Genomic DNA, 25,510 nt, shown 5'->3' on the forward strand with positions numbered 1-25,510 from the left:
GCACCCCCCCCCCAAAAAAAAAAACTCTCTAGCAATTCACACCAAACTGAGCATGTGCAGAGTTCCCCCAAGGCTCTGTACTATCAGGAGACGGATTGGGGACTGTGGAAGAAGGGGAGGATCAGAGAAGACAGGATCAAACAGCCTTTATACACAATGCAGAGGCTTAACCCCTTAGGTTACACAGTGAGTATAACAAGCATGCTTTACTGAATATACAGACTGATTTGTTGTGGGTTTAATAACAATTTAAAATGCATAAATTAAACGCACATATCTTACAGGAAAATTGTTGTTGAAATGAAAGGTCTGGTGACAGGGTCTCTTTATGCATGACATTTATAATAATAACGCCAATGCTCATATTTTTATCCATTTTATTGCTGACAGTTGCAGCCTGAAGCTCTGAGCATTACAGAAGACGGACGGGAATACAGAATGACGGTGCAGAGTACAGTTCCCATTGCCTGCCCAGAGATGAGCCAGTTACACAACGACTGTAGGGTGACCCTGAAACTGCGCACAGCCAGCCAAGGTACAGAATGGGGTGATAAAACCTTCTCATTGTCATTACATACCTTATTGTAGACCCAGTGATATCATCATTAGGTCTCATAGTTACATAGTAGGTGAGGTTGAAAAAAAACACAAGTCCATCAAGTCCAACCTATGTGGTGTGATTATATGTCAGTATTACATTTTATATCCCTGTATGTTGCGGTCATTCGGGTGCTTATCTAATAGTTTTTTGAATTTATTGATGCCCCCAGCCGCCGTACTGATACGGCGGAAGGTCAGTTCTCCTGCGCGAACCGACGTACCTGTACCAGCAGGTCCGGTAGACTCAATGTCCGCTGTCCGTGATCGCTGTATACAGAGGCAGAACGGGGATCTGCCATTTTAAATAAGGCGGATCCCCGTTCTGACAGGGGACATCTCAGAGATCTGCTGTTCCTAGTAATCGGGAACAGTGATCTCTGTCATGTCCCAGGTAGCCCCCCTCTGCAGAGGTGCTTTGCGGTGGTTTTTAACCCTTTCCCCCCCGCTAGTGGGCGAATACCGACGGTAAAGCGCCGCTAACAATAGCGGCGCTTTACCGCCGGCGCCGCCCCCGCCCCAGTGTGAAAGGGGCCTTACCAGTAAAAACAATAAAAAATAAAAAAAAGTCCCTAAATCTATCCCATAGTTTGTGGACGCGATAACTTTTGCGCAAACCAATCATTATACGCTTATTGCGATTTCCTTTTACCAAAAATATGTAGAAGAATACATATTGGCCTAAACTGATGAAGAAATTTGTTTCTTTATATATATTTTTGGATATGTATTATAGCAGAAAGTAAAAAAAAAAAAAAGTTTTTTTTCAAAATTGTCACTTTTTTTATTTATAGCGCAAAAAATAAAACCGCAGAGGTGATCAAATACCACCAAAACAAAGCTCTGTTTGTGGGGAAAAAAGAATGTCAGTTAAAGGGACGCAGTGCCGTATCGCAAAAAATGGCCTGGTCATTAAGGGGGCAAATCCTTCCGGGGCTGAAGTGGTTAACTATAGATAAAAGCAAAGATTTGAAACCTTTATCGTTTATTTCTAAGATTATTTACATTGTGCTGATTTTTATATATTTTTTTTACATATTTATTATTTTCAAGGTTTGCACAGTCTTTTTGTCTCCAGCAGGTTGACCTCTGTAGCAGGTCAAGTTCACCCTGAGGCACAGGCATTGTATTTCACAGCCACAGATATCGGCAATTGAAAATCAGTTAAACGTAACTGTTCCTTTTGAGAAGTGAGACGAATCAGGTGAAGGTTTGATGGTTTAGCCCCAGGTGAATGACAGTGGAGTTATGCGCGCTCCTTTAAATCATGTTCTATGAGCTCTCCAGTGTTTAGACACGCTGAAGGTCAGGAGGAGAAGCTGCAGGATGGATTCTGACAATGAAATTAGCATCTTATGTTTGAAAAACAAATCTACCCAAAGGCATTGCTACATCAGCCTTGTCTTGTTATCAGGTGAAGAGAAATCACGACTAATGATAGCCAAGGATTTATAAAAACGAAATGGTTCTATTGACCAGATTAAATGAAGATCTGGTGTCTATGGAACTGTGCAAGACAACATTCCCATTAAACAGATCCCTCGACTTATAAAACTTTGCTCAACTGCTATTCTTTTCCCTGGCATTAGAACGGTTCATACAGCCATCTCTGTCACCCTGTGGGGCAGTGGAATGGTCCATGTGGTCCCAGCCATTACCCTGAGGAGTTGGAAGGTCCACGCAGTCACCTTCATCACCCTGAGAGGCAAAGGGACAACCCTTGCAGCTACCTCCATCACCAGGAGGGGCAGTGGGACAGTCTATAAGGACTCCTAACTCACCCTGTGGGGCAGTGTGGCAGTCCATGCAGCCTCCTCCATTAACTCATGGGTCAGGAGGACGGTCCATGTGGCCCCATCCATTACCCTGAGGAGGGGTTGGATGGTCCATGCAGTCACCTTCATCTCCCTGAGAGGCAAAGGGATGACCCTTGCAGCAACCTTCATCATCATGAGGGGCAGTGGAAGGTTCCATGCAGCATCCTCCATCACCATAAAGGACAGAACGATGGTCCATGTGGCCTCCCCCATCACAGACTGGGACAGTGGTATGGTTCATGGAGCCTCCTCCATCACCCTAAGTGGCAGTGGGATAGACAATGTGGCCTCTAGCACCCTGAGGGGCAACCAGATGGTCCATCAGACCTCCTCCATCACCTGGTACAGCCTAACTTTCTTTGTACCCTCCTCTATCACCCTGAAGGGCAAAGGAACGGTCAGTGCTGCCTTTTCTATCATCCTGAGGGGCCAGTCAGTGCTGCTTCCTGAATCTCCTTGAGGGGCAGCAGAATGGTTCATGCAACTTTCTCCATCACTTTGAGTGATAGTGGGATGGTCCATGTGGCCTCCCCCATCACCGTGTGGGAAAGCAGTATGGTCCATGCAGCCTCCTCCATCACCCTCAGGGGTAGTGGGATGGGCAATGTGGCCTCTGCCAGCAACCTGGGGGACAACTGAATGGTCCAGGAGCCCTCCTCCATCTCACGGAGGTACAGCCAGACCTTCTTTGTAGCCTCCTCTATCACCATCTGGCCTCCCCCATCACCGTGTGGGACAGAAGCATGGTCCATGTAGCCTCCTCCACCACCCTGAGGAGCAGTAGAATGAGCATTGTGGCCTCTACCGGTACCCTGAGGGGCAACCAGATGGTCCATCAGGCCTCCTCCATAACCCTTAGGGGCAGTGGGATGGGCAATGTGGCCTCCGCCAGCACCCTGAGGTACAGTCAGACTTTGTAGCCTTCTCTATCACCCTGAAGGACAAAGGGATTGTCAACACAGTAAACACCATCACCCTGAGGGGCAGTTGAATAACTCTGCTTGGGATTTCAGTGCAGTACAGGTAGGGTTGTCACCACTGGTACAGGAAGTTATGAGTTTGTTTGATTGGCAGGATTAGGGGGTTTGTTTTACTTGCAATGTTTTTAAAGAGACAATACATAGAGAAAACTGCAGGTATTGCAATGAATGTGTGTTTTTTTGCATACACTTTAATGAAGAGTTTGTATATGTACAAAGTATTAACCGATACATAACTTCATGGAGTGCAGGGAAGAATTTTAGAATCATGAAAGGTTCTTACAGGCAACTCAAAGTGCCAAAAATGTGGCCATGTTATTATTCTGAACATATTAGTTCCTTAACAGGTTGACTTTGAACAGGAAAAAAATATTTTGATTGTTCCAGATAAGGTAAACTTTTGATCCTATTCCAATGTATAAACATTTTAAAATGGGATTATTAAAATTTCCAGAAGAAAGTTAAACATCTGAACCTGGGCTGGACGACATTTCAGATTTCTCCGAGTGACCTCATAATTATTTATCTTGGATACAATTTTCTGACCATGACCCACTTTCATTTTGGCAAGGCAGCCGTAATAATCTTGGAAACTTGGTTTGTTTTGAACAGCTGAAGAAAAACATGACTCAGATCTGGCCCTTTCCTCCTGCGAAGTGGACCTCCTGCCATCGCCCTGCCAGAACGGAACGTGCGGTCACGCTGTCCTCTATTACACGGCGGTCATAGACTTTGCAGCGGACGGGAACAAAGTGACCGGTATTGTAGCAGATCCTATAGACAGTGCCAACTTTCTGTGGAGCGGCTACGTCCCGGATGTGATACAGGTGCAACAACTGAGAGTTATGGGGGGGTTATGCATTCAGATAGCAAGCAAAACATAGTAATACAATAAAATAGTTCTATGTTAATGCCTGTGTTGTGTTAAGATAAAAATTGCAGTTCAAAAAAATGGTGGCCACCTGCACACAGACACCGACTCCCTGTTGCATAAATGTAATGAGATGGGTAAAAGATGGCTTCAGCTCCTGTTCTCTACCTGTAGAGAACTCCTCAGATGCGTTTCACCCTTTTTTGGGCTTAACCGCAGAGGCCTCAACGATTAAGCCCAGAAAAAGGCAAAACGCGTCTGAGGAATTCTCTACAGGTAGAGAACAGGAGCTGAAAGCCACCTTTTACCCATCTCATTACATTTATGCAACAGGGAGTCGGCGTCTGTGTGCAGGTGAGGTGGCCCCCATTTTGTTGAAGTCTACTGGAGCCTGACATGCCGATTCTGTCTGTCTTGCACCAGTCTTTTCGTTTCGATCTTTTTATTAACATTTTCACCTTTGGTTTAACAACAATAGCAAGATATATAAGCATTATATCAATTGCACCATACCGGATACAATGGGTACTTCGTTATTGACACTTAGATGGTACTCATCGAGCTCCTTATTAAACATAAAAAAGGGAAGGGGGAGGACCCCTGGCTCTGGTCCATGCCTCCTGAAGGCCCCTCAGACCTGAGCAGATGCTTAGTTGCCCTCTGAAAATCCATCCATCGTAGATTCCTTTTAGAGAAAGAATAAGTGTGTGAACTTATTCTTAGATAGACCCCAAAAAATAGATCCAAAAATATTGAGGAAAATCACTATTTTTTGTAGGCATGCCAAGGCTTAGCAGGTGCCACAACTAAGAGTTATGGGGGAGGGGGGGTTGTTGTTATGCATAGAGATAGTGAGTAATAAACAGGGTGTCCCAAAATTCGCCATACCTTGGGCAAAATCTACATTTTGGCCACCTCTTTCTACACACATTGTTTTTTTAGAGCAGGTGTCTCCAAATTTTCTAAACAAAGGGCCACTTTGCTGTCCTTCAGGCTTTAGGGGGGGGGCCCAATTGTGGCTAGTGGAAGTAGCATCAATGCCCCATCATTGGTGTTAGTGGGAGGAATAGTGCCCCATCATTGGTATCAAATGGAGGAATAGTACCCCATCATTGGTTTTATTAGGAGGAATAGTGTCCCATTGTTTATATTAATGAGAAGAATAGCGCCCCCATTGATGGTGTCAATAGAGGGAATGGTGCTCCATCATTAGTGTCAGTTGGTGGAATATTGCCCCAAGGGCCAGATAAAGGCAAGCACAGGGCCACATTCGGCCACCGGGCCGCAGTTTGGAGATCACTTTTTAGAATATCTAAAAGTATAAAAATACATAAAGCAAATATATAAATGTAAAAAAATATTACAAATGTAAAATATAATATAAAATATAGTAGGAGTTTGTTCATTTTTCCTATGTATGGCGACTTTTGGGACACCCTATATATTAGTTTCATGTCAATGTCTGTATTAGCATAAGAATTGCATTGCTGTCATGTGTGTCAATTTGTTGTAATGAAATGTTTGCTTAGATTACAGTGAAGGACGTTCCGGGGGCTTACTGCTACTCGTTCACCGATCCCCATATTGTTACCTTCGATGGCAGGTCAGAAGATATCTAAAAGAAAACAATGAAACCATTTAAAATAACATTTATACACATTTATATACACACAATCGTATAAATAAACACACAAAATCACAAACACAGAACATCATTTTTAAAAACACAGTTTTTGATTCAAATGTTCTCTGCAACTCATTGGGTGTGAATGATCTAAAAAAAAATACTTGTTGTTATCATTGAAATTCTGGGTACTTTAGGTTTAGACTAAGGAGGTCTTTAGACATCCGGGGGACACCGCGCCCTTTTGACATCATCGACCGAGGGGATGCTGGGTCGATGATGTCATAAGGGGGTGGTGCCATCTGGTCATGTCACCAGGTGGCTCGGCCTCCTTAGTTATTTAAGAACTGTCAGACAGCAGTCGGTGGAAGCCTTCGTTAGGCCCGGATTTCTTTTTTCTTTGGGGTCGGTGGTGGCAGAGGGCATTGCAATTGACAATGGATCTACATTGGGGGATATTTTTTAAAGGACTTGTCAAAAACTGCCTACTGTCATATTTTTACACTACACTTTTTATCTGGTGAATGAGTAGATGTACTATGTATTACTATTAAAGGGGGCTTCCAGATTCCGATAAGCCCCCCCCACCCGCAGACCCCCACAACCACCATCCAGGGTTGTGGGGAAGAGGCCCTTGTCTCCATCAACATGTTGAGGGCATGTGGCCTGGTATGGTTCGGGGGGGGGCGGGAACTCACTGGTCCCCCCCCCCTTTCCTGACCTGCCGGGCTGCATGCTCGGATAAGGGTCTGGTATGGATTTTGAGGGATACTCCACAACAAAATAAAAAAAAATAAAAAATGGCATGGGTTCCCCCCCGAAATCCATACCAGACCTCTAGTATGGATTTTGAGGGGAACCCCAAAACAAAATGTAAACAAAAAAAGCCATGGGTCCTCCCAAAATCCATACCAGACCCTTACCCGAGCATGCAGCCCGGTAGGTCAGGAAAGAGGGGGGACAAGCGAGTGCCCGACATACCGAACCATACCAGGCCAGATGCCCTCAACATGTTGATGGAGACAAGGGCCTCTTCCTCACAACCATGGCCGGTGGTTGTAGGGGCTGAGGGGGCACGCCATTTTTTCCCTTTTTTTCATTGCTGGCATTCTTTATACAAGTCGCACCTGAATTGCATTTTTTTTCTTTTTTTCATTGCAGGCATTCTTTTTACAAGTTGCACCCAAATTGCATCTATATCATGCAGGTGTGACTTTCATGCGACTTTTGAGGGTTTACATTGAGGTCTATGGCCCTCAAGTCGCATGAAAGGTGGGCCAAAGTAATGCAGGAACTACTTTGAAGTCACACAGATATGATAGAGAAACATGGGGTGCGACTGGTCACGTGCCTTTGGGGTCCAAAGTCGCATGCATGGAGCCTTAGGGTAAAGTTAGATGTAGATTCGATTTCAGACTATATCTTATCTATTGATTTATAAATGTTACAGAAATCTTTCATAGTAACAAATAAAATGTGTCTTTTGCAGGTATTATGACAACTTCAACACTGGAACATTTGTCCTGCATAAGAGCACCTCCCGTGACTTTGAAGTTCACGTGCGGCAGTGGGACTGCGGGAGTGTTGACCACCCAGCGTCCTGTAATTGCGGCTTTGTAGCCAAGGAAGGGGGTGATATGATTACCTTTGATATGTGTAGTGGACAGCTACACGAGTCCCAGCCGCACCTCTCCGTGAAGAGTCAGGATTCTACAGAGCCAGGTTTTCGGATTACAGAGTCTTACCTTGGAAGAAAGATCACGGTAAGGGGGTCACCGCTTTATAAACTCAAAATATTTTTCACCATTCCTGTTCTGTTATTTTCTAAAATAGAAAGTTATTACAAAAAACAACAACAAATATAGGGTTCAATAAAAATTAGCAGACCATGATACAAATCATGTTTAATGGTCACTGATATCCATATATAGTAGGTGATCAGTACTTAATGTTGTATCCCAACATGTTTCGCCAACAATGGCTTCCCCAGGGGATTTTTACGGACCACCAGTATTCCATACAGCATTAGTAATGGTAAGATAATTTACATATTAATTATTTAATACAGTATAATAGATAACAACAGTCATATATAAGTACCGCATTTGGCCAGAGGTGCGGGGGCGCCGGGGACATTCGGAATGGTTCAGAGCTGTTCGGAAATACTCGGAATCACTCGGAAATACTCTGAAATACTCGGCTGAACTCCGAGCCTTTCCGAGTTCAGCCGAGCTGTCCCCAAGTATTTCCAAGGCTCTCCGGCGCCCCCCCACCTCTGACCACATGCAGTATTGCATGTAATAGAAGTCAATGCAGACCGAATTATCTTCGTTTCCATTGACTTCTATGGGGAAACTCGCTTTGATATGCGAATGCTTTGGATTACAAGCCTTCTCCTGGAACGGATTATGCTCGTAATCCAAGGTTCCACTGTAAATTTCAATTTTTTTTTTAATATATAACTTATGTATTCTTTATTGCTATGGGCATCATTATAATCCCAATCACCCTGTTACTATTATTATCCATTTACCAGGGATATCATAGGGTCACCTAACCTATTTTTCAAGCAAGGAAGCAGTCAACTACACTGTAGTCCTCATGTGCTACCAAGTTGCACACTGGTAGGAGGAGAGAGCAGAGTTACAGAGAGATGTTCTTATCAGTCTGCTGCTTCTCCTTTCACTGTCCAGTTACATGACACAAGCCTTGTAAGTGTAACCTAACTGTGACAGAGAAAGACAATGTCTCCTGACCTGCCAAACAGGGCTGTGCTGAGTGACAGAGCTGTGTAAATCTCAGGACTGGATGGACAGAAATACAAAATCCTTTGGTAGGTAAAACAGCTCCCATATATGCATTTCATCTCCATGTTTAGCTGTTTGCCTGGAGTTCAGCTTTAACCGCTTGCCGACCGCCGCACACAGGTGTACATCGGCAGAATGGCACAGGCAGGCAAATGGGCGTACAGGTACGTCCCTTTAAATTTGCCACTTTTCGGGTGTGCGCGCACCGCTGCATGCCACGGGAGTGTGCCCGCGGGTCCCAGGAACTCTATGTTCTCCAACGGCCCACGATTGCGTTGTGGAGAGGTAGAACGGGGAGGTGCCTATATAAACAAGGCATTACCCCATTCTGCCTTGTGTAATGACAGAGATCTACTGCTCCCTGTCATCGAGAGCGGTGATCGCTGTCAAGTCCTAGGTAGCCCATCCCTCCCACAGTTAGAATCACTCCCTAGGACACACTTAACCCCTTCATCGCCCCCTAGTGTTTAACCCCTTCCCTGCCAGTGTCATTTACACAGTAATCAGTGCATTTTTGTAGCACTGATCGCTGTATAAATGACAATGGTCCTAAAATAGTGTCAAAAGTGTCCGATGTGCCCTCCATAATGTCGCAGTCACGATAAAAAAACACAGATCACCGCCATTACTAATAAAAACAAAATAATAAAAATGCCATAAATCTTTCCCCTATTTTGTAGACACTATAACTTTTGTGCAAACCAATCAATATACGGTTATTGCGATTTTTTTTTTTACCAAAAATATGTAGAAGAATACGTATCGGCCTAAACTGAAGAAAAAAAAAATTATATATATTTTTGGGGGATATTTATTATAGCAGAAAGTAAAAAATATTGCTTTTTTTTCAAAATTGGCGCTGTGTTTTTGTTTATAGCGCAAAAAATAAAAACCACAGAGGTGATCAAATACCACCAAAAGAAAGCTCTAGTTGTGGGAAAAAAAAGGACGTCAATTTTGTTTGGGTGCAAAGTCGCACGGCCGCGCAATTGTCAGTTAAAGCGACGCAGTGCCGAATGGCAAAAAAATGGCCCGGTCATTCAGCAGCCAAATCTTCCGGGGCTGAAGATATGAGCCAAGAACCTTCATACTGCAAAATAGCAAATCCAGCCGCCGCGCCACCTCAGTGCTTCTAATGTCGCTATAAGAAAATGCAAATTACCGTAACTTTCACCCCCACATGTTCTGTGCAGTTAAATAACTTTTTTTTTCTTCTGTCCTCTTTAATATGTACATATTCCTTGAAAGACATGGAATACTAAAGTGATTTATTATACTTGGCCGGGGGAGGGGATGGGGGGGGGGGATAGTAACACTTTGAAATGTGATTCATGTTGTTCCTCCCTTGAAGCGCTTAATTCGTTTGCCTGTGGGAAAGTTTAAATGTTGTATCCAGAAAACAGATGTGTTCAGGATGTCGCAGTGCACTCGCTGGAGGCTCTTCAAGAGGAGGAACTCCATAGAGTCCTGAATGATGTGCAGGCTTACACAATAAGACAGCAGCCAATCAGATTGCTAGGATTGGTATCTTGGGTTGCCGCACTTTGCACAGCCTTGCGGGCTCGCTCAGTCGTTCACAATTGTTGTGGAGCGACGAAGAACTACAAGTGCAAACATACCTTGCTATGCGGAGGGAGTTTGCGGCTATTGTACATGTTGCCTAAAAAAACGCCAAGTTTTTAGGCATTCTGGTGTTTTGGTTTTTTTTGCTTTTTTTTATTACGGATCTAAACATGCCCCATTACCATACCTCCCAATTTATTTTTTGAGATGGGAATGAGGGACACCTATCAGCAAAAGTATGCAGGTATAGGACACACCCCTTGACACGCCCCCTTAAAGGAGAATTGTACAAAATAAACAAGATTGATTAAACACACAAGTGCTTTTTTTTACCACTACTATTCCTTTATATTGGCGTTTGGAATTTACAAATTTACAAATTTACAAATTTACAAATTTAGAAATCGGATGAAAGGTTTAGCGCTGGAAAACACTTTTTGATAGATAAAAAGTGCATTTTATATACAACTATAGAGATCAGACCAAAATGAGGGACAAATGAGGAGGAACGAGGGACATTGCTCCAAATCAGGGACAGTCCCTCGAAATTCAGGGACAGTTAGGAGGTATGCATTGTTTGATGGACCTGTGCACACATACAGGTGCATAAACATCCGCTGTGTATCCACGTGCCATCCAGAAGATTTACCCCCCCTCATGACCAGGCCATTTTTTTTCTCTTTTTGCCACTGTGTTACTTTAACCACTTCAGCCCTGGAAGGATTTGCCCCCTTAATGACCAGGCCATTTTTTTTTGCAATGTGGCACTGCGTCGCTTTAACTGACAATTGCGTGGTCATGCAACGTTGTACCCAAACAAAATTGATGTCCTTTTTTTTCCCACAAATAGAGTTTTCTTTTGGTGGCATTTGCTCATCTCTGTGGTTTTTATTTTTTGCGCTATAAACAAAAAAAAGAGCGACAATTTTAAATAAAAAAACAATATTTTTTACTTTTTGCTGTAATAAATATAAAAAAAAAAAAAAAATTTAAAAAACAAATTTCTTCCTCAGTTTAGGTTGATATGTATTCTTCTACATATTTTTTTTTTTTACAAATCCCAATAAGCGTATATTAATTGGTTTGCGCAAAAGTTATAGCGTCTATGACATAGGGGTCAGATTTATAGCATTTTTATGGCATTTTTATTATATATATGTTTTTTTTTAACTAGTAATGGCGGCGATCTGTGATTTTTAGCGGGACTGCAACACTGCGGCGGACAGATCGGACACTTTTGACCCATTTTTGGGACCCTTGACATTTATATAGCGATCAGTGCTGTAAATGTCACTGGCAGGGAAGGGGTTAACACTAGGGGGCGATCAAGGGGTTAAATATGTTCCCTAGTGTGTGTTCTAACTGTGGGGCGGGGGGCGATGACTGACTGGGGGATCGCTGTTAGCAATTACTGCAAACAGCAGATCTGTCTCTACTCCCCTGTCAGAACGATGATTTGTGTGTTTATACATACAAATCCCCGTTCTGGCTCTCGGGCCCGCGATCGCGAGTGGCCGGCGGCGATCGCGCCCGCTGGCCACGTGCATCAGGTCCCTCCTGGCGTGCACCTGTTATGGCTCTATAATTTCTTCATAAATTTAGGCCAATATGTATTCTGCTACATATTTTTGGTAAAAAAAAAAAAAAAATCCCAGTAAGTGTATATTGATTCGCTTGCGCGAAAGTTATAGCGTCTACAAACTATGGGATATATACTGGAATTTGTATTTGTTTATTATTTTTTTAAACTAGTAAGGGTGGCGACCAGCGACTTATAGTGGGACTGTTATAGTGCGGCTGGCAATCTGACACTAACTGACTATTCTGTAACCCCAGTGTCATATGTGAGGATATGAATAAGGCCAGATAGCTTAACTCACCTTCTTATCAAAGCACAACAAAGTCCTTTAAAGCGGAGCGCCGCCGAAAAATTTTTTTTTAAAAGTCAGCAGCTACAAATACTGCAGCTGCTGACTTTTAAAACATGGACACTTACCTGTCCAGGGCGCCCGCGATGTCGGCACCCGAGGCCGAAGCGTCTCTCCGTCCTCGGGTGCTGCCGCCTCCATCTTCGGTAAGGGAATCAGGAAGTGAAGCCGTGCGGCTTCACTTCCCGGTTCCCTACTGCGCATGCGCAAGTCGCGCAGCGCAATGCGGATGGTCCCTGCTGCCTCTGGGACCCGTGTGTTTCCCAGCAGGCAGCGGGGAGGGAGCAGGAAGTGGCGTAAATAACCGCAGATTCTGCGGCTATCTATGCCGGAAGTGGGTACAGATACCTGTAATATACAGGTATCTGTACCCCCCTCCCCCCTGAAAGGTGCCAACTGTGTCACCAGAGAGGGGGAGGAATCTGATGAGTGGAAGTTCCACTTTTGGGTGGAACTCCACTTTAACTTTCTTAACTTTATTTGTAAAATAACAGTAGAAAGTTTGGAGATGTTGTAGGGCGTTGAGAGAGAGCTTCTCTATGTGGAATGCTTATCCAGGAAGGAGATAAAAAAACAGAATGCTTATGGCAAGTCTTGTCAGGATGTACTCCGGATTCACTCCTATGCAGGTTTCAGTTTGCATATTTTAGGTGCATTTTGTGTTTTTCAATACACGCTTTTGATCCATTGAAGTCTATGGAACCAAAAACCAGAAAAAAGTAGACATGTGCAATTCGTTTAGCTCCGAATTTGTTTTTTAATGAATTTTGACAAATTCGTTAATTCCGAAATTTCCATATTTCCGAATTTTTCAATTTCTGAAAATTTAGAATTTCCGAATTTTGAATTTCCGAATTTTAGAATTTCCAAAAATTCTAAATTTCGGAAATTCGGAATTTCGGAAATCGGAATTACGAAATTTCAGAAATTGGAAAATTCGAAATTTCCGAAATTGGAAATTTCGGAGATTGGGAATTTTGGAAATTGGAAATTGGAAATTTTTTCGAAATTCGAAAGTTCGCAAATTCGAAATTTCAGAAATTCAAAAATACGAAATTCGGAAATTCGAAATTTCAAAATTTTGGAAATTCAAAATTTCGGAAATTTGAAAAGTAAAAAAATTTGGAAATGTGAAAATCCAAAAATAAGAATGAAAATCTTATTCGAATTTCAGAAATTGGAAATTCGGAATTACGAAATTTCAGAAATTGGAAATTCGGAAATTCGAAATTAGGAAATTTGAAAACTCGTAAATGAGGAAATTCTAAAATTCGCAGATTAGGAAATTCTAAAATTCGCAAATCTGAAACTTTGGAAATCTGAAAATTAAAAAAATTCGAAAAATTTGAAAATCCGAAAATAAGAATGAAAATCTGAAAATTCAAAAGAATGAAAATGTGAAAAGTCCAAAACCCAAAAATCTGAATTCATAACTAAGTAATAATAACTATTAAATTATAGTTATTGGAATTTCCTTTCTAATTTGGCTGTTAGTGAACGTAACACATACAAATTTATCTGAAGTTACGAATGCTGTATCTAAACGAATGGAACGTAACAATCTAATAATAATAAATAACAATAATAATAATAAAACCTTTTTATTATTATTATTTATTATTAATTTGTTCCATTCCATTTGTTTAGATGCAGCATTCGTTATTTCGGATAATGCGTAACTTCAGATAAATTTGTGCTCGTTACGTTCACTAACAGCCAAATTTTAAAGGAAATTCCAATATATATGACACCAATGATGAGACACCATTCCTCCCACTGACACCAATGATGGGGCACTATTCCTCCCACTGACACCAATGATGGGACACTATTCCTCCCACTGACACCAATGATAGGGCACTATTCCTCCCACCAATACCAATGATGGGGTACTATTCCTCCCACCAATACCAATGATGGGGTACTATTCCTCCCACCAATACCAATGATGGGGTACTATTCCTCCCACCAATACCAATGATGAGGCACTTTTACTCCCACCAATACCAATAATGAGGCACTATTCCTCCTCCTACTAACCACATGCCTTTTGTAATTGTTTTACTCCCACTGACCACCAAGCCTGAGATATTATTTACTCCCAATGACACTTGGGAATTTTCTACTTCTACTGGCCACAATCCGGCCCTCCCTAAAGTCGACAAAAAAATGGCCCTTTGCTTAGAAAGTTTGGAGACACCTGATCTAGGGGCAATCAAGGGGTTAAACAGTGCTTGGTGCATTCACTATGTGCTGTTTTTATTAAAGGGGTTGTAAACCCTCGCGGTATACATTCTATGCATTGAGGTGAAAAACCTCTTGTAGTCCACCAGCCCCCCCAGAGCCCCCCTTTTACTTACCTGAACCCGATCATTCCTGCGACAGGGACGAGCACGCCAGCCCCGGCCGCTGTTTCTGGTCCTGATTGGATAGATTGATAGCAGCGCAGCCGTTGGCTCCGGCTGCTGTCAATTACATCCAATGATATGGGAGTGAGGGGGCGGAGCCGAGTCCTGCTGTCTGTGTCAAAAGATGCAGCAGCAGTACACTGGAGCGTTCCCCATACGGGTGCCGCAAGGGAAAGCGCTTCTCCGAGGGGGCACTCAGGAAGAGGAGGAGAGCTGCTAGGGGACCCCAGAAGAGGAGGATCGGGGGCCACTCTGTACAAAACCAACTGCACAGAGGAGGAAAGTATGACATGTTTGTTTTTTGTTTTGTTTTTTAAACTGAACCTTTAGTTATCCTTTAACTCCTTCAGATCCGCGCTATAGCCAAATAACGGCTACAGCGCGGATCTGCTTTGCCGGGAGGGTGTCAATAGACGTCCTCCCCTTTGCAGGCTGGCCACGCCACCCCTGAAGGGTGCGTGCGATGTGCGCTGTAATCACCCGAGTCAATGAGACTCGGGTGATCACAGATCGGAGTAAGGGGTCGATCCCGGCCCCTTACCACGTGATCAGCTGTCAGCCAATGACAGCTGATCACGTGATTAGGGATGAGCCGAACACCCCCCGGTTCGGTTCGCACCAGAACCCGCGAACGGACCGAAAGTTCGCACGAACGTTAGAACCCCATTGACGTCTATGGGACTCGAACGTTCGAAATCAAAAGTGCTCATTTTAAAGGCTAATTTGCATGGTATTGTCCTAAAAAGGGTTTGGGGACCCGGGTCCTACCCCAGGGGACATGTATCAATGCAAAAAAATTTTTTAAAAACGCCCGTTTTTTCGGGAGCAGTGATTTTAATGATGCTTAAAGTAAAAAAAAAAAAGTGAAATATTCCTTTAAATATCGTACCTGGGGGGTGTCTATAGTATGCCTGTAAAGTGACGCGTGTTTCCCATGTGTAGAACAGTCCCTGCACCAAATGTCATTTTTAAAGGAAAAAATCTCATTTAAAACTGCTTGCGGGTTTAATGTAATGTCGGGTCCTGGCAATATGGATGAAAATCAGTGAGACAAACGGCATGGGTACCCCCCAGTCCATTACCAGGCCCTTTGGGTCTTGTATGGATATTAAGGGGAACCCCGCACCCAAATTAAAATAAGGAAAGGTGTGGGGCCACCAGGCCCTATATACTCTGAACAGCAGTATACAGGCGGTGCAAACAAGACAGGGACTGTAGGTTTGTTGTTAAGTAGAATCTGTTTGTAATTTTGAACATTTTTAACGTGTTTAGCTCCAGCCAAAAAATCTTTTCTAAGCTTTTTGGAAAACATAGGGAAGGGTTATCACCCCTGTGACATTTGTTTTGCTGTCTTTCCTCCTCTTCAGAAGATTTCACCTCACTTTTTTGTCCCAATGAAAAATGTTTTTTGAAAATTTGGGTTTTTTTGTGGAACAAGGATTGGAAAGCATCAGTGGAAAGGAGAAATTGTTTTCCCATATTAACTCTTACAGGAGAGAATTTCCCTTCCTAGGGGTAGATTTCATCTCACTTCCTGTTGTCTCCTTCCGTTTGCAAGTAGGAGTCGTTTGTAAGTTAGATGTTTGAAAGTAGGGTCCTGCCCTATATACTCAGCAGAAATTTGGGCCTTAGGTGTTGCTGTGGCCACAACACTGTAAGCCCTCACAGGGCCCTGCTGTGAAATATTAGATCAAGAATTGTAATTACATGCCCCTGTTGAACAGGAGCTGAAAAATTAGGCCTTAGGCACTGGTGCTGGTGCCACAACACTGCAACCCCTCACAGACACTCTAGTTGGAACGCAGGAACGAGCCCTGCTGCAAAGTATTGCTTCAAAAATTGTAATTACACGCCCCTGTTAGACAGGGGCAGAAAAATTGGGCCTTAGGCACTGGTGCTGGTGCCACAACACTGCAACCCCTCACAGACACTCTAGTTGGAACGCAGGAACGAGCCCTGCTGCAAAGTATTGCATCAAAAATTGTAATTACACGCCCCTGTTAGACAGGGGCAGAAAAATTGGGCCTTAGGCACTGGTGCTGGTGCCACAACACTGCAACCCCTCACAGACACTCTAGTTGGAACGCAGGAACGAGCCCTGCTGCAAAGTATTGCATCAAAAATTGTAATTACACGCCCCTGTTAGACAGGGGCAGAAAAATTGGGCCTTAGGCACTGGTGCTGGTGCCACAACACTGCAACCCCTCACAGACACTCTAGTTGGAATGCAGGAACGAGCCCTGCTGCAAAGTATTACATCAAAAATTGTAATTACACGCCCCTGTTAAACAGGGGCTGAAAAATTGTGCCTTAGGCACTGGTGGTGGCGCCCAGAACCAAAAATGTTCTTACAAGCTATCAGCGTGATGATTGAGGAGGAAGAGGATAATTACTCAGGGATAGTCACTCAGCATCAGCATCAGCATAGGCAGTCTTTGAAGGGATCTGAGATTTCAAAAAAAATTATTCGGTTACATCAGCATCAGGTGCTTGGTAGCTGGTGGTGATCCAAGACTCATTCATTTTTATGAAGGTCAGCCGATCGACCGAGTCGGTGGACAGACGCACCCTGTGATCGGTTACCACGCCTCCAGCAGCACTGAATGTGCGTTCCGAAAGAACGCTGGATGCAGGACAGGCCAGTAGCTCAATTGCATACTGTGCAAGCTCTGGCCAGTGATCCATCCTCAAGACCCAGTAACCCAGAGGATTTTCGGTGGGAAAGGTGTCCAAGTCTGATCTTGCCCCTAGGTATTCCTGCACCATGTAAAACAGACGCTGGCGATGGTTGCTGGAACCGATCATACCTTGGGGCTGCGGACCAAAAAATTGTCTGAACGCATCGGTCAGACGGCCACCTTCTCCACCGCTCCTTCTTTGACTGACCGAAGCCTCAGCAACACGTCCAGAAACAGGAGTTTGTAACCTCCCAGTCTCTGGGAACGCGTTGCACAGACCTTTCTGCAAGGCCTCCCGAAGATGTTTCATCCTCTGCTCCCTCTGCGATGGCAAGATAAGGTCCGCAACCTTACCCTTGTAACGTGGATCAAGGAGGGTTGCCAGCCAGTATTGGTCCTTCTCCTTGATACCACGAATACGAGGATCCTTACGCAGGCTTTGCAGGATCAGGGAGGCCATGCAGCGTAGGTTTGCTGAGGCATTCGGTCCGGAGTCCTCTGGGTCACTAAGAACGACATGGTCCGCAGCCACCTCCTCCCAGCCACGTACAAGTCCATGTGTTTCTTGGGACTGATCCCTTAAAGACTGCTGCTGATGCTGAGTGCCAGGCTCCACCTCCATACTGACACAATCTTCCTCCTCCTCCTCTTCCTCCTCGTCCTCTTCCTGTGTGATCGGCGGGCACGCAGGAACACTGTCTGGATAAAGGGGCCTTGAGAGCTAAGGAAGTCCTCCTCTTCCTGCCTCTGTTCTGCCTCAAGTGCCCTGTCCATTATTCCACGCAGCGTGTGCTCCAACAGGTGGACAAGGGGGACAGTGTCACTGATGCATGCACTGTCACTGCTCACCATCCTCGTGGCCTCCTCGAATGGTGACAGGACAGTGCATGCATCCCTGATCATGGCCCACTGGCGTGGGGAAAAAAAACCAAGCTCCCCTGACCCTGTCCTGGTGCCATAGTCGCACAGGTACTCATTGATGGCCCTCTGCTGCGTGTGCAGCCGCTGCAGCATGGCCAACGTTGAGTTCCACCTGGTGGGCATGTCACAGATTAGGCGGTTCTTGGGCAGGTTAAACTCCTTTTGGAGGTCCGTCAGCCGGGCACTGGCATTATATGACCGGCGGAAATGCACACAGACTTTCCTGGCCTGCCTCAGGACATCCTGTAAGCCCGGGTACCTGCCCAAGAACCGCTGCACCACCAAGTTAAGGACGTGAGCCAAACAGGGCACATGGGTCATTTGTCCCTGTCGGAGGGCAGAGAGGAGGTTGGTGCCATTGTCGCAAACCACCATTCCTGCCTTAAGTTGGCGTGGCGTCAACCACCTCTGAACCTGCCCCTGCAGAGCTGACAGAACCTCTGCCCCAGTGTGGCTCCTGTCCCCCAAGCACACCAGCTCAAGCACCGCATGGCATCTTTTGGCCTGCGTACTTGCGTAGCCCCTTGAACGCCTACGGAGCACCGCTGGTTCCGAGGAAGAGGCCATGGAGGAAGAAGAAGAGGAGGGGGTGGTGGAGAGAGGTGTGTCACAATCAGCATTTTGGAGGCGTGGTGGCGGAACAACCTCCAACACTACTGCACCTTGTCCTGCATCCTTCCCAGCTGCCAGCAGAGTTACCCAATGTGCCGTGAAACTTAGGTAACGTCCCTGTCCATGCCTGCTGGACCATGAGTCAGCGGTAATATGCACCTTACCGCTGACCGCCCTGTCCAGCGAGGCATGGACATTGCCTTCCACATGCCGGTAGAGAGCCGGAATCGCCTTCCGTGAGAAAAAGTGGCGTTTGGGTACCTGCCACTGAGGAACCGCACATTCCACAAACTCACGGAAGGGGGCAGAGTCTACCAACTGAAAAGGCAGCAGTTGAAGTGCTAGCAATTTTGCCAAGCTAGCATTCAACCGCTGGGCATGTGGATGGCTGGGAGCAAACTTCTTTCGGCGGTGCAGCAGCTGGGGCAGGGAAATTTGCCTGGTACAATCTGACGTCGGTGTACCAAAAGCAGATTGCCCACAAGTACTTGGCTGTGACACACCTAATTCTACACCTTCATTCCTCTCACTGCAGGTCTCAGAGAGGACTGAAGGTCTAGTGGGGTTGGAAATCTCAGCTGATGAGGAGCAAGGAGAGATCCTCTTTGTTCTTTGGTGTGGGTCTTTTAGATACGCTTGCCAACGAACTGCATGGCAGGTCAACATATGTCTGGTCAAGCATGTGGTACCCAAGCGGGAGATGTTTTGGCCACGCGAGATACGCTTGAGACATATGTTGCAAATAGCAGCGGTGCGATCTGATGCACTCGTCTCAAAAAAGGCCCACACCAAAGAACTTTTTGAATAACGCGCAGAGACTGCAGCGCCCTGCACATGTGGAGCTTTGGGGTGTGATGCAGTCAATGTGCTGCCCTTAGGCTGGCCCCTGGAGGGCATCCTGCCTCGTTGGTGATGTGCCGCCGCCTCCTCCTCCTCCTCCTCTCTCCTATCAGGCACCCACGTTGAGTCAGTGACCTCATCATCCCCTCCCTCCTCATCACTGGAGCAAACCTGGCAGTATGCTGCAGCAGGGGGAGCATGACTGCCAGATTGCTGTCCTTCTTGGGCACCCCCTCTGTCCGTGCTCATGTTACTGCCTTCATCGAGCTCAGTATCGTCATCAGAGCCTTCCAAACGCTGGGCATCCTCCTGGAGCATGTACCCAACACTGTGGTCAAACAGTTCGAGGGAATCCTCATGAGGACATGGTGGAGCTAGGGAAGGAGTCACTGATGACATTGAGCTGAGGGAAGAGGCCGCTGCTTTGCCAGACAAAGCACCCTGGGCATGGGTGAGAGAGGATGAGGAGGATGAGGACGGCTTGGTCATCCACTCGACCAAGTCTTCCGCATGTTGCGGCTCAACACGGCCAGCTGCCGAAAAAAAGGCCAAGCGTGTCCCATGGCCACGTGCTGATGAGGATGCACCGTCTCCACGACCAGCACTAGACACAGAGCCTGCTTGCCCTCTCTTATTGGCTTGTGACTGTCTGCCTCTCCTTCTTGGCCTTCCAGACATACTAATGGCCTGTAGCTGCACTAAGCTGGGATAGAACACCTGTAATTTTCTTCAGGTAGCTTTATATACTGTAACCAGACAAGCCTGCCTGTCAGTAGGAAGATAACAGGAACGGATCTAGCTGAACACTGTGAGCAGGACGCACTGTACTAAATGTAAATAGTCTAGCTGCCAGACCGTGGTACTAATAGGATTAAATAGAACACCTGTAATTTTCTTCAGGTAGCTTTATATACTGTAACCAGACAAGCCTGCCTGTCAGTAGGAAGATAACAGGAACGGATCTAGCTGAACACTGTGAGCAGGACGCACTGTACTAAATGTAAATAGTCTAGCTGCCTGACCGTGGTACTAATAGGATCAAATAGAACACCTGTAATTTTCTTCAGGTAGCTTTATATACTGTAACCAGACAAGCCTGCCTGTCAGTAGGAATTTAACAGGAACGGATCTAGCTGAACACTGTGAGCAGGACGCACTGCACTAAATGTAAATAGTCTAGAAGATAACAGGAACGGATCTAGCTGAACACTGTGAGCAGGACGCACTGCACTAAATGTAAATAGTCTAGAAGATAACAGGAACGGATCTAGCTGAACACTGTGAGCAGGACGCACTGCACTAAATGTAAATAGTCTAGAAGATAACAGGAACGGATCTAGCTGAACACTGTGAGCAGGACGCACTGCACTAAATGTAAATAGCAGGAACGGATCTAGCTGAACACTGTGAGCAGGACGCACTGCACTAAATGTAAATAGTCTAGAAGATAACAGGAACGGATCTAGCTGAACACTGTGAGCAGGACGCACTGCACTAAATGTAAATAGCAGGAACGGCTCTAGCTGAACACTGTGAGCAGGACGCACTGCACTAAATGTAAATAGCAGGAACGGATCTAGCTGAACACTGTGAGCAGGACGCACTGCACTAAATGTAAATAGTCTAGAAGATAACAGGAACGGATCTAGCTGAACACTGTGAGCAGGACGCACTGCACTAAATGTAAATAGCAGGAACGGATCTAGCTGAACACTGTGAGCAGGACGCACTGCACTAAATGTAAATAGCAGGAACGGATCTAGCTGAACACTGTGAGCAGGACGCACTGCACTAAATGTAAATAGCAGGAACGGATCTAGCTGAACACTGTGAGCAGGACGCACTGCACTAAATGTAAATAACAGGAACGGATCTAGCTGAACACTGTGAGCAGGACGCACTGCACTAAATGTAAATAGCAGGAACGGATCTAGCTGAACACTGTGAGCAGGACGCACTGCACTAAATGTAAATAGTCTAGAAGATAACAGGAACGGATCTAGCTGAACACTGTGAGCAGGACGCACTGCACTAAATGTAAATAGCAGGAACGGATCTAGCTGAACACTGTGAGCAGGACGCACTGCATTAAATGTAAATAGTCTAGATAGAAGATAACAGGAACGGATCTAGCTAAACTGAATACAGTGTATATATATATATGCAACACCTGGGATGCATATATATATACAATACACTGTAAGTGCAGCTAACTGACTGACTGTTCTGCCTAATCTATTTAACTCAAATCAAATGACACTGTCTCTCTCTCTCTCTATCTCTCAGCACACCGGAACACACACTACACAGGGCCGCCGTGCAGGCGGCCTTATATAGTGTGGGGTGTGTACTAAATCCCCTGAGCCATAATTGGCCAAAGCCACCCTGGCTTTGGCCAATTACAGCTCTCTCTACTGACGGCGCTGTGATTGGCCAAGCATGCGGGTCATAGTGCATGCTTGGCCAATCATCAGCCAGCAATGCACTGCGATGCCGCAGTGAATTATGGGCCGTGACGCGCCACACGAATTTAGCGCGAACGGCCCATGACGTTCGCAATTCGGCGAACGATCGAACAGCCGATGTTCGAGTCGAACATGGGTTCGACTCGAACACGAAGCTCATCCCTACACGTGATGTAAACAGAAGATCGGTAATGTTTTTGCTGACAGCGTGAGGAGAAAAAAAGCCGATCACCGGCTTCTGTTGAAGGGACATCCGTCCCGAAGAGGAAGAGGCGAAGCCGCCTCATATGTGCCCACCAGTACCACTTGCCAGTGTCACGAATCAGTGCCCGCAGTGCCCACCAATCAGTGCCCACAGTACCCACCAATCAGTGCCCACCAATACATCAGTGCCACTTATCATTGCCCACGAGTGCCACCTATCAATGCCCACCAGTGGTGCCTATCAGTGTCACCTACCAGTGCCGATTAGTGCCAATCACTGCCATCCATCAGTGCCAGCTATCAGTCCCACTTATCAGTGCCACCTATCAATGCCCTTCAGTGCCGCCCATCAGTGCCACCTCTCAGTGCCCTCCAGTGCCTCCTATTAGTGCCCATCAGTGTCGCTTTATCTGTGCCCATCAGTGCAGCCTCATCACGTACATCAATGAAGAAGAAAAATTACCTGTTTGCAAAATTTATTAACAAAATATAGAAGGGTTTTCTATTTTTTTTTTTTAAATTCAGTCTTTTGAAAAAAATTTTTAACAAAAAATAAAAAACCCACAGGTGATCAAATACCACCAAAAAGAAATCTCTATGTGTGGGGAAAAAATGATAAAAATGGAATTTGGGTACAGTGTTGTATGACCGCGCAATTGTCATTCAAAGAGTGACAGCGCTAAAAGCTGAAAATTAGTCTGGGCAGGAAGGGGGTTTAGGTGCCTTGTAAGCAAGAGGTTAAGGGATGTGCCGATTTTTATTCTCTGCTTTGCAGGGAAACAAAAAACGGCACATCCCCGCAGACAGGATGGAGCTTTGTATTGTTTGCATTGACAGAGCTCTGTCCTGTCATCCTCTTCGCCGATCAGGGGGTACCGGCGGGCAATCATTGGCCGGCAGTCGCTGATCAGCTTGTGCCATGACTAATTACAGCATAGCCGGCGCAGCAGCTGCGAGCACACGTACCCCCTATCTGGAAGTGCTGGATCATGTACTAGATACGTGATCCAGCGCCGGAGAAACGCTCTGCCACCATACTACGTGAAGCGGGTATAGATCAATAAAAGAAAAAATACAAAACTCTGTGTTGCTGGGCAGTATTTTATGCACACATATATACGCCCATATACGTGCACGTGCCGCACCCCAAGAAAAGCTAGAAGAATTTTAATGCCTATGAACAGGGACGCGTGAAAAAAACAAGCAATTACTATGTAGCCCATCCTCATGTTTTTACGCAGGACCTGGTCTGCCAGGAATCTGATGTTCATACATGAGTACCGCGTGTAGGTTGCATGTTGTAGGTTGCCAAAGGAAAGGCTTTGGCAAACAGAGGAGAAACAGACAATGGTCGCTTTTCAGTTTTCCTTTTGCTATATCACAAAATTCCGCTCTTGGACGGAATCTGCTCATTGTGTAATATTCGCTGCCAATATTTTAAGTCCGTTGCAAGTTTATAACAGAGAGGGGACACATCTATACAGTTTCCATTCCAGATGCATTGACATATCATTTTGAAATGTTACATCTGCTTGCACGGCGTTGAGTGTCTGATGGGCGGTCAAGGATAGTTAGTGGATTAGTAACGGTGCAAATTACGAGCAATCTGTAAGCTGTAACTCTGCATGTTAAAGCCTCCGAGACATTCCAGGATTTGTGTGCTGTGGTGAAAAAGAGGACAGAAAGGATTCCGCAGGCCAGCATGTGAGAGGTTGACCATACATTATGTAACCTTCTTTCGGTTGAAATGTTCCTGCTGAACCGGCCGAATTTCGATTCATCTATGGCCAGCTTAAAGTGGCTGTAAACCCTTCCATATACCCAGTGAAGTGACTGGCCTCAGGTAATACAGGGAGATTAAACAAATCCTCCTATATAAGTTGTACCTGTTTATCTGCAGTCTACATCGTTCAAAGTCCATAATCTATAAAGCTTGTCTGAGCTTTCAGAAAACAGGGAGCGGAGAGTTGAAGTTACACTCTGCAGAAATCAGTGAGGAGAGCTCTGAGAGCTGATTGGAGGGAACAGACATACCCCTCTTCACACAGCACACAGGAACAGAGCTGAGGCGGTCAATCAGCTGGAGCTCCCTCCTCTGTCACCTTTTTTTCTCTTGGTGTCAGGAAAACTTATCAGATGCAACTCATGCAGATAGCAGAGGAAGGAGGCAGCTGACAGGAATGAATGAATGAATGAATGAATGAATGATTTGTAAAGCGCTGCAAATGCGAACTAAATCGCCTCAAGGCGCTAGATGTATTCTCTGTAGTCAGCTTCTAGAAAAGGAAGGTCTTTAGTTTTTTCCTGAAGGCCTGATGGTTTTCTTCCATGCGGACGTTGGTTGGAAGAGCATTCCATAGTCGAGGTCCTTGGACTGCGAATCTTCGTTCCCCTTTGCTTTGTAGCGGTATTTGGGAATGATGAGGAGGTTTTGGTTAGCTGATCGAAGACTGCGGTTCGGTGTGTAGTGTTTTTATTTTTTCCGGGAGATATAGCGGATCGTTTCCTTGTATGCATTTGTGGGTAAGGCAGAGGGTCTTGAATGTGATCCGATTCTTCACAGTTAGCCAGTGTAGGCTCTTTAGGGATGGGGAGATGGATTCCCAGGGCTTTTTTCCTGTTAACAGTCTTGCCGCCGTGTTTTGGATGAGTTGCAAGCGCGCAAGCTGATATTGGGGTAGTCCTACGTAGAGCGAGTTAGCGTAGTCGAGTTGGGAATTGATGATTGTTCCCACAACTGCCGCTTTGTCCTCTTCTGGGATGAAGGGGATGAGTCTGCGAAGCAGGCGGAGGAGATGGTGGGATCCGCACACCACTGATCCTATTTGTGCATCCATTGTCATTCCTGATTTAAAGATGACTCCGAGACTCTTGGCTTTGGTGCTAGGAGAGATGGATTGAGACAAGTACACACTATAGAGGGAAATGCTTTGTTCATATTTTATGTCTGAGGTTTACAACCACTTTAAAGTGGTTGTAAACCCTTTACATCCACTTTTTACTACAGGTAAGCCTATAATAAGGTTTACCTGTAGCTACCCCGGATATCTCCTCAACCTGCACGGCGTCATCGGCACGAGCGCACTGAAGCAATGGCACGTTCGTACCGTTGCTTCAGGTAGTATGCCGTTACCAGCAGCTCCCGCGCGCATGCGCTAGAGTGACCTCATTGCAGCTCCGGCCAATCACAGCGCC

General features: G+C 45.4%; 1 protein-coding gene across 1 annotated transcript in view; it reads left to right on the forward strand.

Moving 5' to 3' along the window:
* Nucleotides 1-25,510, forward strand: part of VWDE (von Willebrand factor D and EGF domains) — a 211,352-nt gene that overhangs the window by 102,396 nt on the left and 83,446 nt on the right. The window contains exons 7-10 of the mRNA XM_073629535.1: nucleotides 391-535; nucleotides 4,007-4,221; nucleotides 5,795-5,868; nucleotides 7,379-7,652. Of these exons, the coding sequence (XP_073485636.1) occupies nucleotides 391-535; nucleotides 4,007-4,221; nucleotides 5,795-5,868; nucleotides 7,379-7,652 (708 nt within the window). The remainder of the gene's footprint in view (nucleotides 1-390; nucleotides 536-4,006; nucleotides 4,222-5,794; nucleotides 5,869-7,378; nucleotides 7,653-25,510) is intronic.

The sequence above is a fragment of the Aquarana catesbeiana genome, linkage group LG05 (genome assembly GCF_042186555.1).
Source record: "Aquarana catesbeiana isolate 2022-GZ linkage group LG05, ASM4218655v1, whole genome shotgun sequence".
NCBI lineage: Eukaryota > Metazoa > Chordata > Amphibia > Anura > Ranidae > Aquarana > Aquarana catesbeiana.